Here is an 18,119-nt window from a genome sequence, read left to right on the forward strand (position 1 = left end):
ACGGGGAGGGGATCGCCTCCGCCGATGTCTCCGGGACTGTCCGAATCTGGGGGACGCACAACGATCACGTGCTGAAGAAGGAGTTCAAGGTCTTGTCTGGTCGGATCGACGATCTCCAGTGGTCTCCCGATGGGATGCGGATTGTCGCCTCCGGTGATGGCAAAGGGAAGTCGCTTGTTCGTGCTTTCATGTGAGTGTGTTGATTTTATTGTGACCTCTTCTCTCTCGAGCTCTTACTGATCTCGCGAACTAAGCTTCTCCATCCAGTGGATTCAGAAATCGAACTAAGCCTTCTAGATCCCCACGGACTTGCGGCTCGGACTTAGCTTCCATGGTTGATTGTTTGCAGTCGGACTGAGCATTTCTTTCCTCAATTACGACGTTCATAATATGTTGGACCGAATCGGATTGGTCTTCTTCAATCCTGTGGAGTCGGATCCGGAGTGAGATTCTGTCGTACATAATGTGATGAATTGAGTCTAACTAAGCTTCATTCATTGCTTGGAACAGGACACAATTTAAGCTTCTTTCATTGGTTGTGTGTGTGTGTGATCTAACTGAGCACCCTGTTTTCCCCATTCTTTGCTGCTTTGATATTCAATGCCAGTCTGATGGATCCTCGACTCGAAGAGATTTCTCGTGTTGTTTGATTACCAGTGCTCTTACGACATGATTACCTTTGATCAGGTGGGATTCAGGTACAAATGTGGGTGAGTTTGATGGTCACTCTAGGCGGGTTCTTAGCTGTGCCTTCAAGCCAACCAGACCATTCCGCATTGTAACATGTGGAGAGGATTTTCTGGTCAATTTCTACGAGGGGCCTCCATTCAAATTCAAGCTCTCATGCAGGTCTGGTGCTCCAGAACATTTTGAAGAACGACTAAGGATTCTCTATGCGTTTTATTCCTTTTGCTGAAATGAGGTTATTCATATTGTTTACAAGTTTGTGGTTTCTTGGCCCACAGAGATCATTCCAATTTTGTCAACTGTGTGAGGTTTGCCCCAGATGGAAGCAAGTTCATAAGTGTAAGTTCGGATAAAAAAGGCATCTTATATGATGGAAAGACTGGTGAGAAAATTGGAGAACTCTCTTCTGATGGTGGGCATAAAGGTAGCATTTATGCTGTTAGCTGGAGTCCCGATGGTAAACAGGTGCTTATTATGTCTGTTTTTGCACTATATGCTTGAAAATATTTTCATATTCGGATGAGTTGTTTTTTGTTTTCTTCACCATGTTCAGAGTAGCTTAGTCCTGAAATTTTTAGCTCTGTCCTGTCTGCTTTTATGAGTCAATCAGAATAGCATATGAATTTATCGGGTGCGATCCATTTTGTGACCCAGCGAATATACACATGAAGAATCAATATCAAATTCTATGCTGCACCTTTTGAATCTTTTAATTCTTGATACCAATATGGACGATGTTATGTCAATGCTCCCAGATTTATGCGTTCAATTTTTTTATTCAGGTTCTCACTGTCTCTGCAGACAAGTCAGCCAAAGTGTGGGATATATCGGAGGATGGTAATGGGACATTTAAGAAAACATTGGACTGTCCTGGATCTGGCGGTGTGGATGATATGCTCGTCGGATGCCTTTGGCAGAACGATCATATTGTCACTGTTTCTCTGGGTGGCACGATCAGCATATTCTCAGCAAGTGATCTTGATAAAACCCCGGTTCAGTTGTCAGGACACATGAAGAATGTCTCTTCCGTAGCCGTGCTTAAAGGAAGCCCTCAGTATATACTATCCAGCAGCTATGACGGCCTAATTTGTAAATGGATGCAAGGCCGAGGCTTTTGCGGTAAAGTTCAACGAAAACAAAACTCTCAAATTAAATGCTTTACTGCTCATGATGAAGAAATTATGACATCTGGATTTGACAACAAGGTAACTGTTATGATCTTTCATTATAACTTTTCGTATGTACTACTTATCACCGCGATTTGCGGATTTTGTTTTACATCCGGTGTTCGATGGAAAATGTTTGGACTGATGGCCAAATGATCTATATAATATCGGATAAGTTGGAAACATCTCATCAGAGTTGCTATAAGCATCGTTGCGTTTGCTAGTTGTGACTGATGCTACCAATCCTCATCTTCTACTCGCTCTGTTCATCATTTCCAGCTATGGCGAGCTTCATTTAAAGACGACCAATGCACTGATGAAGAGGCTATCGACATAGGTCATCAGCCGAATGATTTAAGCCGTGCCCTTTTGTCTCCTGGTCTTGTTATCGTGACCTTTGACTCAGGAGTTGTATTGCTCCGTGGTGGGAAAGTTGCATCAACTGTTAACTTGGGTTTCAATGTGACTGCATCTGCGATAGCACCTGATGGAACCGAAGCCGTCATCGGTGGTCAGGACGGCAAACTGCATGTGTACACTGTGAGTGGCGATACACTCACAGAAGAGGCAGTTCTTGAGAAGCACAGAGGCGCTATCAGCGTAATACGCTACTCTCCAGATTTATCGATGTTTGCATCAGCTGATTTGAATAGAGAAGCTGTCATCTGGGATCGTGTCTCCAGAGAGGTAACTTGATTGTATCGGTCACTCATAAAAACCCTTTTTTGGTGACAATAGACCTTAAATTCTCTTAACGTTTCATACTCTAATAAGAAAGAAACCATTCTATGAAATGGGTAGCGATCAAGTTATTGGATCGATCTTTTTACTTTAATTGTACAGGTGAAACTGAAGAACATGTTATACCACACAGCGCGTATAAACTGCGTGGCATGGTCACCAGACAGTGAGAAGGTGGCGACAGGATCACTGGACACATGTGTAATAGTGTACGAAGTGGAAAAGCCTGCGTCGTCACGGATGACCATAAAAGGAGCTCACTTGGGCGGAGTTTACGGCCTCGCTTTCACCGACGACTCCCATGTCGTGAGTTCTGGCGAAGATGCTTGCATCCGTGTCTGGAACTTGACCTCCCTTTAGATCGGAGGTAACCCATGAAAATCCTTCAGCAAGTTTCCTTTTTTGTAACCTTTCATCGTATCTTGTGGAGATTTTGATCTCCGTTTGGTGGTAGGCTTTTGTGTGTGTCTTTGCTATGTCCATTGTTGGGTTTGAAAATCTTTGTGAAAGTGTGTTTTGGGATGGAATATTTAAAGCCAAGTTATGGAAGAGGATGCCAGCCAGTGTGATCTCTGAACTATTTACCGTTTGTATTTGTATACAAACTACAAAATGGCATTGTGAGCTTCTTTGTCCCGTTTTCAATCTACCGTTTTAAAAATTTTGATAGTTTGAGATGCTTTGTATGTTCTGTTTATTTGAAACCTAACGGTTTCGGTTATACAAATACAATACATATATTTTAGGGATAAACCTTAAAAATACCTCCAACTATTACTCTTACACCAAAAAAATCTTCCATTTGAAATTAATTATAAAAAACCATCAACTATTAATTTGGAGTAAGAAAGACCATCAACTATATAAATTATTTAAAACTAATCTTCCATTTTAAATTTGTTATAAAAAAACCATCAATGATTAATTTTAATAAAAAAAACATTATCTATCTAAATTACTCAAAACATATAATGTTTTACATTTATTATAAAAATCTATTAAATTTGGATAGAAAACATATATAAATTATATAATCCTAAAAATCACAATAAAAAAATAATATTTATTTAAATTTATCGTAACATTTTAATATTTCAATGGTTGCAACCATTAGTTTGATTTTTTATAACAATTTTTTTTATAGATTTCTATAATAATTTCAATAATAATTTCAATCAACGATTTTAATTTATAAAAAATATTTCATTCTCAATATAAAAATCTATAGCAAATAAAATATACTCAATTTACAATATTACATATAAAAATTACCATATTTTTATTTTATTTTAGAATATATATATATATATATATATTATCTCTTATATTTAAAACCAATAAAATATATACAATTTACAACCTCTAAAAATATTAATATATGATAAAATTTTAAATATAATATTTAAAATAATAAAATATACTCAATTTTAAGTATAATATTTGTATATGATTATATATAGATTGATGTTTATAATATTGATATAAATGTTAAATATTAAAACACTATATTTTTCTTGTACTTCTAGAATTATTTCTATATATTTTTTATTTAAATAGTAGAAAAGAAATAAGGGTTTGTTGAAGAAGAAGACAAGTTTAAATAGTAGAAAAGAAATAAGGGTTTGTTGAAGAAGAAGACAAGAAAAATATGGAAAAAGATTTGCTCACGATGCCAAATGAATGGAGACAAAGCACTTTAGTCCCTATATTTAAAAATAAAGGAGATATCTAGAGTTGCACAAATAGAGGTATCAAACTCATGAGTCATACGATGAAGTTGTGGGAAAGGATTGTGAAGTGTCGTTTGCATAGCGACACATCTATTTTCGTAAACCAATTTGGTTTTATGCCCGAAAGGTCTACAATGGAAACAATCTTTCTCATTTGAAACTTGATGGAGAAGTTTCGAGATATGAAAAAAGATTTGCACATGGTATTTTATCGATCTCGAAAAAGCTTATGATTGAATATCAAGAGAGGTTTTATGGTGGGTGTTAGAGCGTAGAGGAGTATCGGTAAAGTACATACAAGCATTGAAGGATATGTATGACGGTGCGACTACTAGTGTCCGAACAACAGGGGGTGACACGCGAGATTTTTCCATCTCGATACGATTGCACTAAGGGTCCGCTTTAAGTCCGTACTTTTTCGCGTTAGTCATGGATGAACTGACTAGAGATATACAGAAGAAAGTACCGTGGTGCATGATGTTTGCGGACGATGTCGTGCTAATATACGAGTTCAGAGAAGGAGCAAATGGACAATTCACTACAAGAAAATTCTCGTATAGTTACAGAATTTGCGACAGAATGTTCCGTCGCATACAAAATTACGACGGAATACGATGGTTTTGCGACAGAAATTTTGCGACGAAATGCGACGGATACGTTGCCGTCGCAACAACAAACGTAATTTGCGACAGAAAATGTAAAATGTGTCAGAATTTGCGACAGATTGCGATAGATATATCTGTAACAACTATTCATTTTAATTATATTATTTATTTTTTCTGAATTTACTACAGATTTGCGACAGAAGTTTCTGTAGCAAATATTATTTTAAATTTATTTTATTTATTTTTCAGAATTTGCTAATTTTTATAATAAATGTAAAATATTATATTTTTTTGAGTAATTTAGATAGATGATAATTGTTTTTATTAAAATTGATAGTTGATAATTTTTTGTAACAAATTTAAAGTGAGAAATTGATTTTAAATAATTTATATAGTTTATGGTTTTTTTTGCTTCAAATTAATAGTTGATAGTTTTTTATAAGTAATTTTAAGTAGAAGATTTTTTTTGTATAAGTGTGAAAATTGAAAGATATTTTTAGGTTTGTCCCTATATTCTATTTATTTATTTGCTTTGATAATTGTTTGTTAGTTTATACATTATCAATGTTTTTATTAGACTCTAGATATTTCTTTTTGCCAAGATATGTTTATTTTTTTAAAAAAATTTATCAAGATTTACTTACTTTTTTAAGAAGAGTTTGTTGTAATAATAGTCGTTTTTATTTGGAAATTACTAGCACTAATCAAAAGTATACTGACTCATTCCAAACTTGAAGAGATAAATATAAAAATCAAACGGTAAAACGAATAAAACTTGGACTTTTGTGTATTTATCTATGATCAGGGGTTGCTACAACAGTTATAATTATATTTCCACACGGAGCTCCTACATAAATATTTTTTACAGTTTATAATATCTACAATTTTGTGTGTGTGTGTATATATATATATTAAACAGTTATTTTTTAAAATCATATTTGAGATTAAAAAAAATCATATTAGTTTAGGACAGAACATAAAATAGAGATTAGTAAAAAACTGAAAGTAGTTTTATTTAACTCTCGAGCTGTTACTTTTAAAATGGCATTTTTTATTGAATCTAACCGTATAATATCTTTATTTGCTAATAAGGCCCTAATAATGGCCTTCTACTGGGCTTCACTAAACTATTTGTTTCATGATACAGATTCAAACGACACGCAGTCCGTTTCAGACAACGCGAAACTGCACGCTTTCTAGTCTCCTTCTGTACAACAGTCTCAGGTCCCGTATTAACCCCAAAGAGTGATCCACAACAAAAACACCGTACATGTACAACAGAATGTGTACACTTTTTCCTGTATATAAACTTAGCCCAACAGGCAGCTTCCTCTCTCTATTTTCCTTAGTGTTGGGATCACTGACTGTTGAAGCAAAGCCAATGATGCTCCAAAAATCTATCATCCCCTGTGAGCAGTGGCTACATCACCTCTTCTTCTGATGTATTTCCTTCTACCATTTACACGACGAGCCTTCTCCTCCTCCACCTTGATCTTCTTCTTCATCTTCATCTTCTCTATCTTCTGTCTGTGCCCTTCTATATCAGCCTGAATCACTCTCTCCCTCATCTCATCAGGTAACAAGGCCAGTCTTGAGAACTTCTTCGGTGACACAAACCCTCCAAGCCTCTCGTTGATGTGGTTGAACGCTGGGACGAGGCCTCTTCTTATGAAACACCCATCGATCAGCTCCATTGAGTTTGTTTCGGGCAGAGAAGGGGAATCCTTCAGCTCCAAGTCAAAGCAGAAAGGAGAGTCCTTCAGCCACATCCTGAGAGAGTGAGCTTTGGCCACAAGGAGTCCGGTCCGTGTTTTGCAGGGAAGAAATGGAGAGCCCATCTCCCAGAGACACACCTTTAGCGTTTTCTCAAGGGATACATCGTTGTACTCTGCAGTCCCTGTGATCAATACTACTGATTTGGGTGACTCTGGGTACCCCTCAAGTGATGCATCCTGGAAAAAACAATAAGGTGGCATTAATAATAAAGGCTGGACCTTTATGAAGATGGAGATTATAGTAGAGAGATGAGAAAAAAGGAACTTGCCTGCATGTGGTCAAGCCACAGAGTCAGGGCAACAAGCGCTGCGCCTCCGGACAACTTTCTAAAATCAGCCCCCCAATCCTTGTCCGCCACCCTGTCTCCAAATGAAATGGTTTACATGGTGAAATTAGCATATTGACTAGTGTAAATGCAAAACGCACATACAAATCATATCCTGAATTCTCCACCGATCTCTGTCATGATACCCAGAGCCAATTAAGTGAACACTAACCTGAAAACATCGCGATTGTAGATGTTCCATTTAATTGCCAACTGAAAAACCCACGAAGCAGTGGCTCGGAGTTCAAACGCCCAGAGTAGATTCACCAGAGCATTTGTAAAATTGAGAGCAGCATTATCTTCCATGGGTTTTAGTTTCTCAAGCCATCCGTCCACCTCAGAAATTAGCAACTCCGACTTTCCAGCTAAAATCCTGGGAAGAGCATAACAAAAAAAAGGTAAGAAGGAGATCAGCGAGAAATTTTTTATGTATTAGTTATTCCACATAAGATAAAAAAGGAGGATTCTGAACATGATATGGGATTAACAAAGGAGAATACCTCCATCACTTTGGCAATATAAGTTTCTTGTTAAAATCTTTTATAACTAGTGGCATCTCTGTATTACTGACAATGACATCGCAGTTTCCTTTTCAAAACAATTCATCAGCTAGCAGTTTCAGTTAAGTCTCGTCTTTAATGGGTTGATTCCATTGAGGCCAAGCCTCACAAGCAAGTGAAGGAGACTTACCTAATAGGAAGATCAAAACCAATGTCTTGAAGCACTTTGAGTTGTAACAAGACTTCGTTTTTGTGCTTGGAGAGACTCGCTGCTCTGATAAAGCAAGTCCAGATTCTGTGGTCTGGTTCCACACCCTCTCTCTTCATCTCCAAGACCATTTCTCTTCCACCATTATAATCTTTGTTCCGGAGATAAGCATCAATGACCGAGCTGTATGTCAATGTTGTGAGTTCTATGTTTGTTTCTCTAAGATTAGCGAGAACCTTTTCAGCTTCTTGGGGCTTTCCTGAGCCACTATAAGACACCATGAGCAAATGCATTGTTGCAAGTGTTGGCTCTATTCCCACACTCTTCATCATCTCCAACAACTTCTCTGCCTTAGAGTCGTTTCCAGAATCCCTGAATATTTTCATCATTGTGTGGTAAAATGAACGGTCCAGTTTATATCCTTTGGAGATAAGCTCTTGAAACAATTCCTCAGCTTGTTCAATGCTCTTTTGCTTACCAAAAGCAGAGATCAAGCTTTTGTAAGTGTCCAGTTTCGGGTCCAGACCAAGCTTTCTCATATGCTGCATGAGGAAGTAGCCTTCTTCCGGTCTTCTGTCTCTGCAGTACATTGTAATCAAAGTATTGTAGGTGGTCTCGTCTGGTTCGAGTCCAGTTTCCTTTAGCCTCTGGTACACTTGAACTGTTCTCTTGAAATCCTCTATAGCCGTATACATTTTCAGCAGGGAATTCCATATCGGAAGCTCGAGCTTGAAACCAGCTTCTTCCATTTCAGATACCATAACTTCAGCATCTCTAACTCGTTTGCCTTTGCACAAAAGCTCAATCATCATCCTATAAAGGCGTATTGTCGGTAAGTAGCCAGCAGCTTTCATGCTATTGTATATCTTCTTCACCTCAAAAATGTTTCCAGCCCGAGCGAACGCATCAAGCATCAAAAGAATGGAGCTTTTGCTAATCTTATAGCCCATATCTTGCAATTCTTCAACTACAACGTAGAGCTCCTCGAGTCTCCCATCAGCAATCAAAGCCTGTAACAGAATGTTAATGGATTCAACAGTAGGAGACGGACCATCCCTCATCATCGTGTTAAAAACAGCCCTTGCTCTCTCATAGCACCCACTCTCAGCATAGGCTTGCATCAAACTGTTCCATGTCTTTAGGTCAGGCATTTGCCCGTTTTGTCTAAGAGCTCCAACTACGCTCTCTGCTTGCTGCCATTGCTTCAGTTTCCCATATGCTTCAATAATATCAGTGTATACAGGTGAATTATCAAAGTGGAAGCCTTTTGTCTCAGCTTGATTAACTATGTGATGAGCTGTCTCTGGAAAGCCAAGCTTGCAGTAGACAACAACCATGTTTCTACAAACATTTTCAGAAATTTCACGACCATATAATCTCAGGTCAGAGAAAACCTGACAAGCTTCAGCATTACGTTCGTTTGCTACACAGCACTGTATTAAAGACTCATACATAGTGCAACCACCAGAAGACCAGTCATGGGCATAGGTGTCAGAGAAGTATTCCCCCAAAGCAGCATCGATGTTGTTACTCTTGCAATGTAGAACAATCAGTGCATCATTGATGAGCCGCTCAGATCCACCGGCATGTTCTTTAAAAAATTCAAGTAGCTCGGACGCTTCAGAATGCCTGCCCGATGAACTGTAGGAATTTAGGATAGACAATAAGCTGTCATTTTCCAATTCATAGCCATTGACAATAGCCGCTTTCAGCTGTCTAGTGGCAAGATCAAAACATTCACCCTTGACAAGAACAGAAGAAATTTCTTGGGGGTTCATGTGAGATATTTCTTCCATATCTCTGATGATTTTCTGAATATCGTCCGTCTTGCTCTCCCTCATAAGTCCAGATAACATCAATTCGTAAAGACTGCGTGACGGTGTATGACCATCAGAAACCATATCCCGATATAAACGCCATGCTTTTTTTGTCTCATTTCCTCTTAGAAATATATCCAACATGACCGAATATGCCAAATTATCAGGTTTGATCCCTGACCGCAACATGCAATCAAAAGTTTCCTCAGCCTCCTCTCTCTTCCCAGCCTTGGCATAGCCACAGATGAGAGCACTGAAGGTCTGCAGAGTTGGTTTAATCCCAGCATCAAGCATCTCAGACATTAGGGCTGCAGCCTCCAGCGTTCTGTTTGCTTTCCCAAGTGAATCGATAAGCACCGTATAAGTAACAGCATCCGGGTTCCTACCCGACAAACTTTTCATGTCCTTGTAAAGCTGTAATGCGAGATCAAGCTGACCCTGCTTTCCATACATGTGAATGATTGTGTTGTAAGTCATCTCGTCTCTGCCAAATCCCATTTTCTGCATTTCCTCACACACCTCCTTCACTTTCTCTGTGTTCCGTTCTCTGGCAAAAGCATATAGCAAAGAGTTATAAGTCACAGCATCAGGGGAGAAACCTTTGAGCTCAAGCTCCCTGAAGAGCTCCTCAGCTTTATCGGCAAGCCCACATCTGCCATACACCGAGATCATGGCATTATAAGTCCACAAATCCGGCTGACAACTATGAGACTCCATATCCTCAAAAACCTTCACTGCTTCCTCCAAATTCGAATCCCGTGAACAGGCACTGAGAAGAGTGTTATAGGTGATAGTATCTGGCCTAAGACGTGAATTCCTCACCGTATTTAAGAGCTCGATGGCCAGATTTGGCGTCAAGGCCCCAGCTTTAAGCCTAGCGTTGATAAGAGTATTGAAACTTATTAGGTCAGGCACACATCCTCTCTCACGCATTGCGTCGAGCAGCTCTTGTGCCTTTGAGAACTTACCACTGCGTGCATAAACAGCCATCATGGCGTTGTAGACTTGGACGGTGTCTCCGACCGATGGTTCAGCCCTCGTGAATATCTCCACAGCCAACGATTCCTGATTCCACCGACCCAAAACGCCGAGTATGGTGGCCACCATTCGAGCATTGGGCGAGTACCAATGGCGGAGATTAAGCCATTCAAAGACCTCGAGCGCGCGTTGCCAGTTCTCTTGACCGACCCATTTCACGACGAAGCAGTAATCGGTGGGTGTCATCTGAACCGGACGACCATCGAGAACGTCGGCGACGAACTGATTTGGTTTCAGTCCCAGAATCTTATCCGTCAGGAATTTGACTCTCTCTCTCCAATCCTTTGCCCTTTTCAGAGCCAACTTGCTCATCTTCTTCACCCTTTTTCGCCTACCCGCGACGGCGGTTTCGTCGTTCCCCGACTGCCGTTCGTCGGACTCGAATTCACCGTATTCCGGCGTTTCGGCGACATGGGTAGCCGGAGACGGAGATGAAACGGGCTGCGACGGAGTTGAATTTCTGGAATCGGAGGTCTCACGGAGATTCAGATGGGGCCATCTGACGGCGGGCGATGCTCGACTGTAGGTGAACTTCTGGGAAGAGTTGTTGTTCCGTTGTTCATCCTTGTCCCGATGAATCGTGACAGCCGAAGATGAGAGAGAGGCGTGTACGGACAAAGAAGGAGGGGAAGAGAGAGAAGTGGCGAAAGCCGCCATATCGGATGTATCTCTTCAAAGCTTCATAACTCCTTTTTCAAAGGAACGGGATGTGCCGTTGTGAGATGAGAACACGCGAGAGGGAAAGATAGTTTTTGGGTGCGCATAAACTCCACTCTGTTTCAGAGTATTTGACAGAAACTCCACGCTGTTTTCATGGTCGACGAACGCCACGCGTTCAGCGGGCCAAAATCTTGCGACATCGAAGAGGATTAGCAACGAACAATGCCCGTCTTGTCTTTGGCAAAACCTTGAAAACGTAATATGCTCAAAATGATCTCTTTGATCAGAAAAAGATTATAACTCAGACCAGTTCAGGACAACAAACATGAGAAAGGGGCATATCATCAAAGGGGTTTAAAATATTTCTGAAAATTTGATAGAAATGAAAGGAATCATCATTGGAAGAACACATTCTTGCTTCTTCTAGTAACGGCCGATGCCCCAGACTCTGATGATTCCGTCTGTGTATCCACTGAACAATGTGTTGCCATCTGCACTCCAGCTCAAGCTCGTGCAGTAGATGACCTGCGTTTCCATTTCACATTCCCATATAAGGCTCTATCCATATCTCCAATTTCCAGAGTAAGCAAACGACGAGTGTATAACAGCAAAGTAAGGTTCTTTATATAACACGACCCAGTGAACCAGTGAACGCATTACCAAAACCAGAATCTAAAGCCAGAACTGTGAAGCAGATTGCTATTATTTTCCACAAAAGAATGAAACTTTGATCTTTACTGCTTATGCATTACCACATCCAAGCATATATAAGCTTAAAGCCGTTGTCTTTATCACCAACAACTCTACCTTTAAACCCAATTCTTTAGAATCAAGGCTTTAATTAGTACACCATATATTGCAAAATAACCGGGCAAAACAGAAATGAATCCATAGATTCAGCATGACTCTTGGTCCAACAGAAATCAACAAGAACAAACAAGGAATAAACAACTTCACCATAATGTTCAAAGCCACAAGGACACCTCGTCCAGGAGAGATGCGATTTCTACGGAAAACCCAGAAGAAAACAATACAATGACCATATGAAAGACGTACCTTTTGCTTGTTCGCCGCTCCAGTGTCTCCATCCGACTTCTCTGCCTCGGTCTTCAGATCGACCTTCAAGTCCTCGACAATGCTCTTGCTCTCAAGATCCCAGATCTTTATGCCATGCTCCGTCGCAGCGCACAACCAGTACCTGTTGGGGCTGAAGCAGAGGGAGTGGATCACAGCACCAGCGTCGAGCGAGTACAGCTTCTTCCCTTCGGCCAAATCCCACAGCAATATCACGCCGTCTTTCCCGCCACTGGCGCAGAGCGAACCGTCCGGAGACACGGCGACTGTGTTGACATATCCCGAGTGTCCCACGAGCGTGTTCCTCAGCTTGCAGTTATGGAGATTCCACACCTTCACGGTGTGATCCCAAGAGGCGGAGACGATTGTCGGCACGAGCATGTTGGGGCTAAACCTAACGCAGCTCACCCACTCCCTGTGGCCTTCGGATTGGTCAGAGATGGTGTACTTGCACTCACCGAGCGTGTTCCAGAGCTTGATCGTACGGTCACGGGACGCAGACACGATCTGACGGTTGTCGACGGAGAACGCAACGGAGAGGACGTCCTTGGTGTGGCCGACGAATCGACGGGTGGAGACGCCGGTGGCGAGGTCCCAGAGGCGGAGCTCGCCGTCCCAGCTGCCGGAGAGAGCGAACTGACCGTCGGAGGAGAGGACGACGTCCTGAACGAAGTGAGAGTGACCGGTGAGTCTACGCTGGGGGACGCCATAGGACTTGTCGTCCTTGGAGAGCTTCCAGACGACGATAGACTTGTCGCGGGAGGAGGATACGATGAAGTCGGCGTTGTCGACGGGAGTGGCGATGGCGGTGACTGCGTCGGCGTGAGCGCGCATGGTGCCCTTCAACACGAGTCCCTCGGCCATTGTTAGGGTTGTGGAGAGGAGGCTCGGGGTTTCTTCCTTCTTCGAACGCAGGACAGAGTAAGGCGGAGGAGATACGAAATGTATTTACTTCGGCAGAGAAAAAAAAAGGGAACTAGGGTTTCCAAGATGAATCGAGTGCCTCTCTATTCGGGCCGATTTTATGGGCTGGGTATGGGCCTTTCAACCGAGTCCGACCCGTTTGCTTGAGTTGGAATTCATCTTGCACTTTTATTTTTGTGGGAGAATTTCATTTTGATACAACAATCAAATAATTAATAAAGGAAATTTAATATATATATATATATATATATGAAATTTTCTCAATACAAAGTTTCTGATTCTTCATAAAATTTCATATATTGTTTTAGAGTTCTCTTAAAATTTAAATTTTAACTGTCAAAAAATTTATATGTTTTCTTAAAAAAGTTTAATTAAGAAAATAATAATGCATATAAGAATTATGCAAAAGTGGCTTAGTTATTATTAACATGCTTAGGTATTTATACAAGTGGTTTAATATAATTACAAAGATGTATAATGATATATCTTTCTTTTATGATTTGAGTATAGGAGGTGAGTCCAATCTTGATGGGGGATTTACAAAAATGACTTTAAATGTCATTTTTACTTCAAGGGTGACCTTGAAATTTTGATAATTCCAATTTTATCCTTGAATATAATAATTGTTTTTTATTATTATTTTATTCAGGAGACTTTAATTCGTTTTCGAAAAAACTTAGTATTTCTCTTATCCGGTTTAATGTTTCTTCTAAAAATGGGAGCCAATATCCGTTATAATTATCTTTCGATGAACGTTTTCTGAAGTATTCAGCTTTTATTTCTTTTATTGTAATTAATTTATTTAATTCTGTAATTATATTATTAATTTGTTCTTTTTCTATTATTCGTTGCATATCTCTTACACTATTTTCTGTTTCGAAATATTGTATTGGTTTGTTTAATAATTCAATATTTTTCTTATATATTTTTTCCATTCTAATCGTTATGGTTTTCGATAATATCTTTTTTAATTTCTCTTACTGCGTTAAATATTGAACTGATCATTTTTATTCTTCTATTTTCTTCATTAAGTTCATTTCGTTCGATTGTTCCATAAGTTCGTTCTTTAAATATACTTTCTATAGTTTCAACTAATAATTGTTCAAGATGATCTAGACATGGTAAACTTTCAAGATTTAATAGGGATAATTTTTTGATAAAGTCTTCGTTGAAATCCATTTTGTAAGATTGTTGATTTGTGATATTGTTTTTCGTAATTTAGAGTAATCTTCCTGGTTTTCTTCTGATTGTTCAGTGTTGAATAATAGAGATGATGATTCTTGTATACTTAATCTTGGGTTAAGTCGTAACAACGATTTTCGTCCTGGTTCTATTGCTGTTAGTGGTCTTTTTAAATAAATTACTGGTTTAAATAAGTCATCTATTTCTATAATATCTTTGTTTCTAAAGTTTAAACTGTGATGACTATTTGTTAATGCGTAGTTAATCTGATAGGTTATAGAAAAAGGGTGATTTCTTTTTTCCATGAAATCTATCCTATCTAGTTTGTATTGGATAACTATTGAATTATCCAAATCTTTATCTTTTAATGATAATCCGAGTTGTATATTGATGTTAAATTTAATTTTCCCAGAAGAAAGATTTCCTTTTCCTTCGGCTATAATACTTTCTTTATAATTGGTTAATATGTCATCTCTAATTTGAAAGGTAATCGGAGAATCGATACCTTCTTTGAATATTGATTTTATAATTATTTGAATAGTACTACAGTGTATGTAGGCTATTTGTTTTCTTTGTTTTTCGGGATAATTTCTGAGCCGTTCTAAGATTTGTTCTTTGTTAATAATTGGTAGAATAAGTTCTCCTGTAGTTTGTTCAATTGGTACTGGTGTTTCTCCTACCATTATTCCGAACTTTATTATGTTTGTTCTCGATAATTGTTTCTTTATTTTTCCTAGTATAGTCTGTTCGAAGTTTTCATCTTTTTGGAGATCAAAACTTATTTTTCGTATTTTGTTTAGGTCTATAATTCCATCAAAGAAATATTCTTCATCTGATTGTATAAAATTATCGAATGCAAAAGTTGATGCCATACCTGATTCGCTTTTGTAGATAATCCCTGTCGGTTGGTGTTGGTGATGATCGTTTCCTTGTTGGTGATCCGGAGATCTGATCGGTTTTTTGATATTGTTCAGGGGTGGTGTTTAGTTCCAGAGTTCTGGAGTAATTGGTTTGTGATTCAAAAGAATCTATTCAAGGCCTCCAGAAGATATAGATCTTCAAGCCAATCTCTTGAGAGAGATCTTTCAGAGAGAGTTCTGAAATAAATTCGTTTATTTCACTCTACCTTCTCCAAATGGAGAGGTCACATATTTATACAGCTTTGGAACCCTTATCAGCTAAGAATGGAATCTCATGCTGGGGTCCGACTCTTACACTTGACACTACATAATTGCACAATATAGATTACAGAGATAAGGTTTCTGATCACCTTATCTTTTATTGGGTCTGACATATTACATCAACTAGTCACATGGTTTCTTTATTTCACATGTCTTCAGACTTTTCTGATGGTGGTTGGCTGCTCCTTTTTATCTTGTCCTTTAGCTCTTTGCAGATAGTGCATTTGTGGTCGTCATACCTCATCAGGAAGCTGCAGAGCTGTTCCTTGATAGATTCCTCTAGTCCTGCGAATTTTCCTTCTAAATGATAGAAGTCTAATTCGAAATCTACTACGGCTTGCATTTCTTCCTTCGAGATAGTTTCCTTGTTGTAGGTGATCATTAGCACATTACTGCTAGCATAATTGACTTTGATATCTGAATCCGCAAGGATCCTTCTTGATGCCTTAAAAACTTCGAGTAATGAATGAGCTTCTAAATCATCTAGAATCTCATAATCTGGTGCATCATCTCTTGGAGGCAATTCTCCCTTTGCTACTCCAAGGTGTATTACTGCATGTGACTGTATAATCTTATCCTTTCCGAAGATCGGGATTGAACTCTTAATCTTCATAAAAATAGTTCTTTCCTTCGCGAATCGTTCAAAGTAATTTCTGATAATTGGTTTCATCTTTCGTGGAAATTCTTCGAATATTCTCATCGAGTCAGTATAGATACTGTCGACTAATCCATGTTGAAGGTAATCGAAGGCTAGTAATGGGTTGGCTTCTCCAATGAAGATAGCCTTTGGTCCGGTTCTGGCCATTTTCGGGTAAAAACCCATGGTAGTGTGTTTTTCTTTGTAGTCCACCAGAGACGCCCAGTAGGACTGATACTTCTCGAGGGTTACCTTTTTCAGGGCCTCTTTTTCCTGTGTGGTTGGTATTTGGGCTATTTTGGGTATTTTCATTGAGGGTAGTTGTGCCCTCGGTTCAACTGGTTGTTTTTGGGCCATGGTCTTGTATGATTCGTTTAAGGCTTTTTGGGCTTCTTCTTTGGTCTGGAAAGCCTGGTGTGAAACCTTCTTTCCGTTGGTATGCTGCGAAAATATTGCATAATCTGCGTATATTCCTCTGAATGGTCCGCTAAAGATAGCGTACCACTTGTTTGGTTTTTCTTCCACCTTGATGTCGGTAGGAAGTGTTACCTTATCTGATTCTGCTTGTTCTTGTTTTTTATTTTCTTCTACTGGTGTTCCACCAGTTGCTTTTATAATGATATTCAGGGATTTAATCAGCTCTTCCCTCTCCTCAAAGAGTTTTGAGAGATTTTCCTGAATTATTTTGATCTGGTTGTCTTTTTGACTGATCTGATTCTGGATTGTCTTGATTATTCCTTCCATTCTCTTGTTAGAGTGTCTGCAAAACAATCATTTGCGGACTTAATATATTTAATATATATGGTTCAAATTGATGTAATTCTAATTGCCATCGAATTAATCGTCCTTTTTGGAATTCTGGTTGAATTTTATATCTCCAGAATCCTGTTACGTATTGTGAATCAGTTCTTAATTCGAACCGTGTTTGTAATAAATCAATTTTCCATTTCTTTAGAGTTCGAAGACAAGCAAGTGTTTCGAGCTCATGAATTGGATAATTCATCTCAGTTTTTGAAAATGTTCCTGAAATATATTTGCATAGTATTGTATTTTGTTTTTCGGTTTTTGGTGCTTCATTATTATTGGTACGACCGTATTGGTCAAGATGGAGTAATTCTTTTCCATCTTTTATTGCTAACATGCATCATGCCCAAACTTCTTTGGATGCATCTGTTTCAATAATCAGAAAGTCTTTGGTCGTTGGATTGTATAACTTTGGTAGTATCTTTATATTCTCTTTTATATGTTTTACTAAATTTGTATCTTGATTAGTCCAAGACCATAGTACTTTGTCTGATATTTTCTTTTGTAATTGTTTTCGTTCTTTTGCTAGGGATTTGAGAAATCCCTGTTCGGAAACATAATTAAGGCACCCAAGGAACCTTTGTATTTGTTTTCTGTCTGTCAATTCATTAGGAAATTGTTGTATTTTTTCATGTACATTATTTGTTAGTTCAATTTCTCCGTTATTATTTATTTTTAATCCAAGATACTCAATTTCTTGTTGTACCAATTTTGATTTCTTTTTAGAAATAATTAATCCTTTTTCTTTGCATCGTTCTAGAACAGTGATTAATTTTTCAGTGTGTTCTGATTGTGATCCGTTTGTAAATATTATGATATCATCAATGTATGCTAGGCAATACTCTTATAATCCACGGAGATTTCTATCCATGAGTTGTTGATATATTGCTGGTGCTTGTTTTAATCCGAATGGAAGAACATTCCATTCATAATGTTTTTGTGGGGGGCATGAGAATGCCATTAATGGCTTTGTTTCTTCTGATAATCGAAGATGCCAATATCCTGATTTAGCATCAAGACTGCTAAACCAATTTTTTCCTTTTATTCTTTCGAGAATATAATCT

At 38.7% G+C, this 18,119-nt stretch overlaps 4 protein-coding genes across 4 annotated transcripts in view; 1 reads left to right on the top strand and 3 right to left on the bottom strand.

Moving 5' to 3' along the window:
• LOC104820357 (actin-interacting protein 1-2) overlaps positions 1 to 3,239 on the top strand; it is a 4,039-nt gene extending 800 nt beyond the window's left edge. Inside the window, exons 2-7 of the mRNA XM_010550773.2 lie at positions 10 to 190; positions 688 to 849; positions 966 to 1,152; positions 1,470 to 1,892; positions 2,133 to 2,540; positions 2,697 to 3,239. Coding sequence (XP_010549075.1) covers positions 10 to 190; positions 688 to 849; positions 966 to 1,152; positions 1,470 to 1,892; positions 2,133 to 2,540; positions 2,697 to 2,954 — 1,619 coding nt within the window. The 3' untranslated portion in view covers positions 2,955 to 3,239. The remainder of the gene's footprint in view (positions 1 to 9; positions 191 to 687; positions 850 to 965; positions 1,153 to 1,469; positions 1,893 to 2,132; positions 2,541 to 2,696) is intronic.
• Positions 3,240 to 6,075: 2,836 nt separating this feature from the next.
• Positions 6,076 to 11,331, bottom strand: LOC104820358 (pentatricopeptide repeat-containing protein At3g18110, chloroplastic). Its single transcript, XM_010550774.1, has 4 exons — positions 7,721 to 11,331; positions 7,203 to 7,403; positions 6,974 to 7,064; positions 6,076 to 6,881 (listed from the first exon to the last, which is right to left on the bottom strand). The coding sequence occupies exons 1-4, from the start codon at positions 11,248 to 11,250 to the stop codon at positions 6,330 to 6,332; spliced, it is 4,374 nt and encodes a 1,457-aa protein (XP_010549076.1). The 5' UTR covers positions 11,251 to 11,331; the 3' UTR covers positions 6,076 to 6,329.
• A 184-nt stretch (positions 11,332 to 11,515) lies between these two features.
• Positions 11,516 to 13,287, bottom strand: LOC104820359 (receptor for activated C kinase 1B-like). Its single transcript, XM_010550775.2, has 2 exons — positions 12,310 to 13,287; positions 11,516 to 11,778 (listed from the first exon to the last, which is right to left on the bottom strand). Exons 1-2 carry the CDS (start codon positions 13,189 to 13,191, stop codon positions 11,677 to 11,679), a joined length of 984 nt encoding a protein of 327 aa, XP_010549077.1. The 5' UTR covers positions 13,192 to 13,287; the 3' UTR covers positions 11,516 to 11,676.
• Positions 13,288 to 15,759: 2,472 nt separating this feature from the next.
• Positions 15,760 to 16,995, bottom strand: LOC104820443. The gene has a single exon (XM_010550886.1). The coding sequence runs from the start codon at positions 16,993 to 16,995 to the stop codon at positions 15,760 to 15,762; it is 1,236 nt and encodes a 411-aa protein (XP_010549188.1).
• Between the last annotated feature and the right edge of the window lie 1,124 nt (positions 16,996 to 18,119).

The sequence above is a fragment of the Tarenaya hassleriana genome, unplaced genomic scaffold (genome assembly GCF_000463585.1).
Source record: "Tarenaya hassleriana unplaced genomic scaffold, ASM46358v1 Cleome30, whole genome shotgun sequence".
Lineage (NCBI taxonomy): Eukaryota > Viridiplantae > Streptophyta > Magnoliopsida > Brassicales > Cleomaceae > Tarenaya > Tarenaya hassleriana.

Coding starts and splice junctions, on each gene's coding strand:
- LOC104820443 (XM_010550886.1), bottom strand. CDS start 16,995: ATGGAAGGAATAATCAAGACAATCCAGAATCAGATCAGTCAAAAAGAC.
- LOC104820358 (XM_010550774.1), bottom strand. CDS start 11,250: ATGGCGGCTTTCGCCACTTCTCTCTCTTCCCCTCCTTCTTTGTCCGTA. Junction 7,065..7,202: donor TACAATCGCGATGTTTTCAG/GTTAGTGTTCAC, acceptor ATTTGGAGACAG/GGTGGCGGACAAGGATTGGG. Junction 6,882..6,973: donor TGTGGCTTGACCACATGCAG/GCAAGTTCCTTT, acceptor TGTTTTTTCCAG/GATGCATCACTTGAGGGGTA.
- LOC104820359 (XM_010550775.2), bottom strand. CDS start 13,191: ATGGCCGAGGGACTCGTGTTGAAGGGCACCATGCGCGCTCACGCCGAC. Junction 11,779..12,309: donor GAGCGGCGAACAAGCAAAAG/GTACGTCTTTCA, acceptor ATGGAAACGCAG/GTCATCTACTGCACGAGCTT.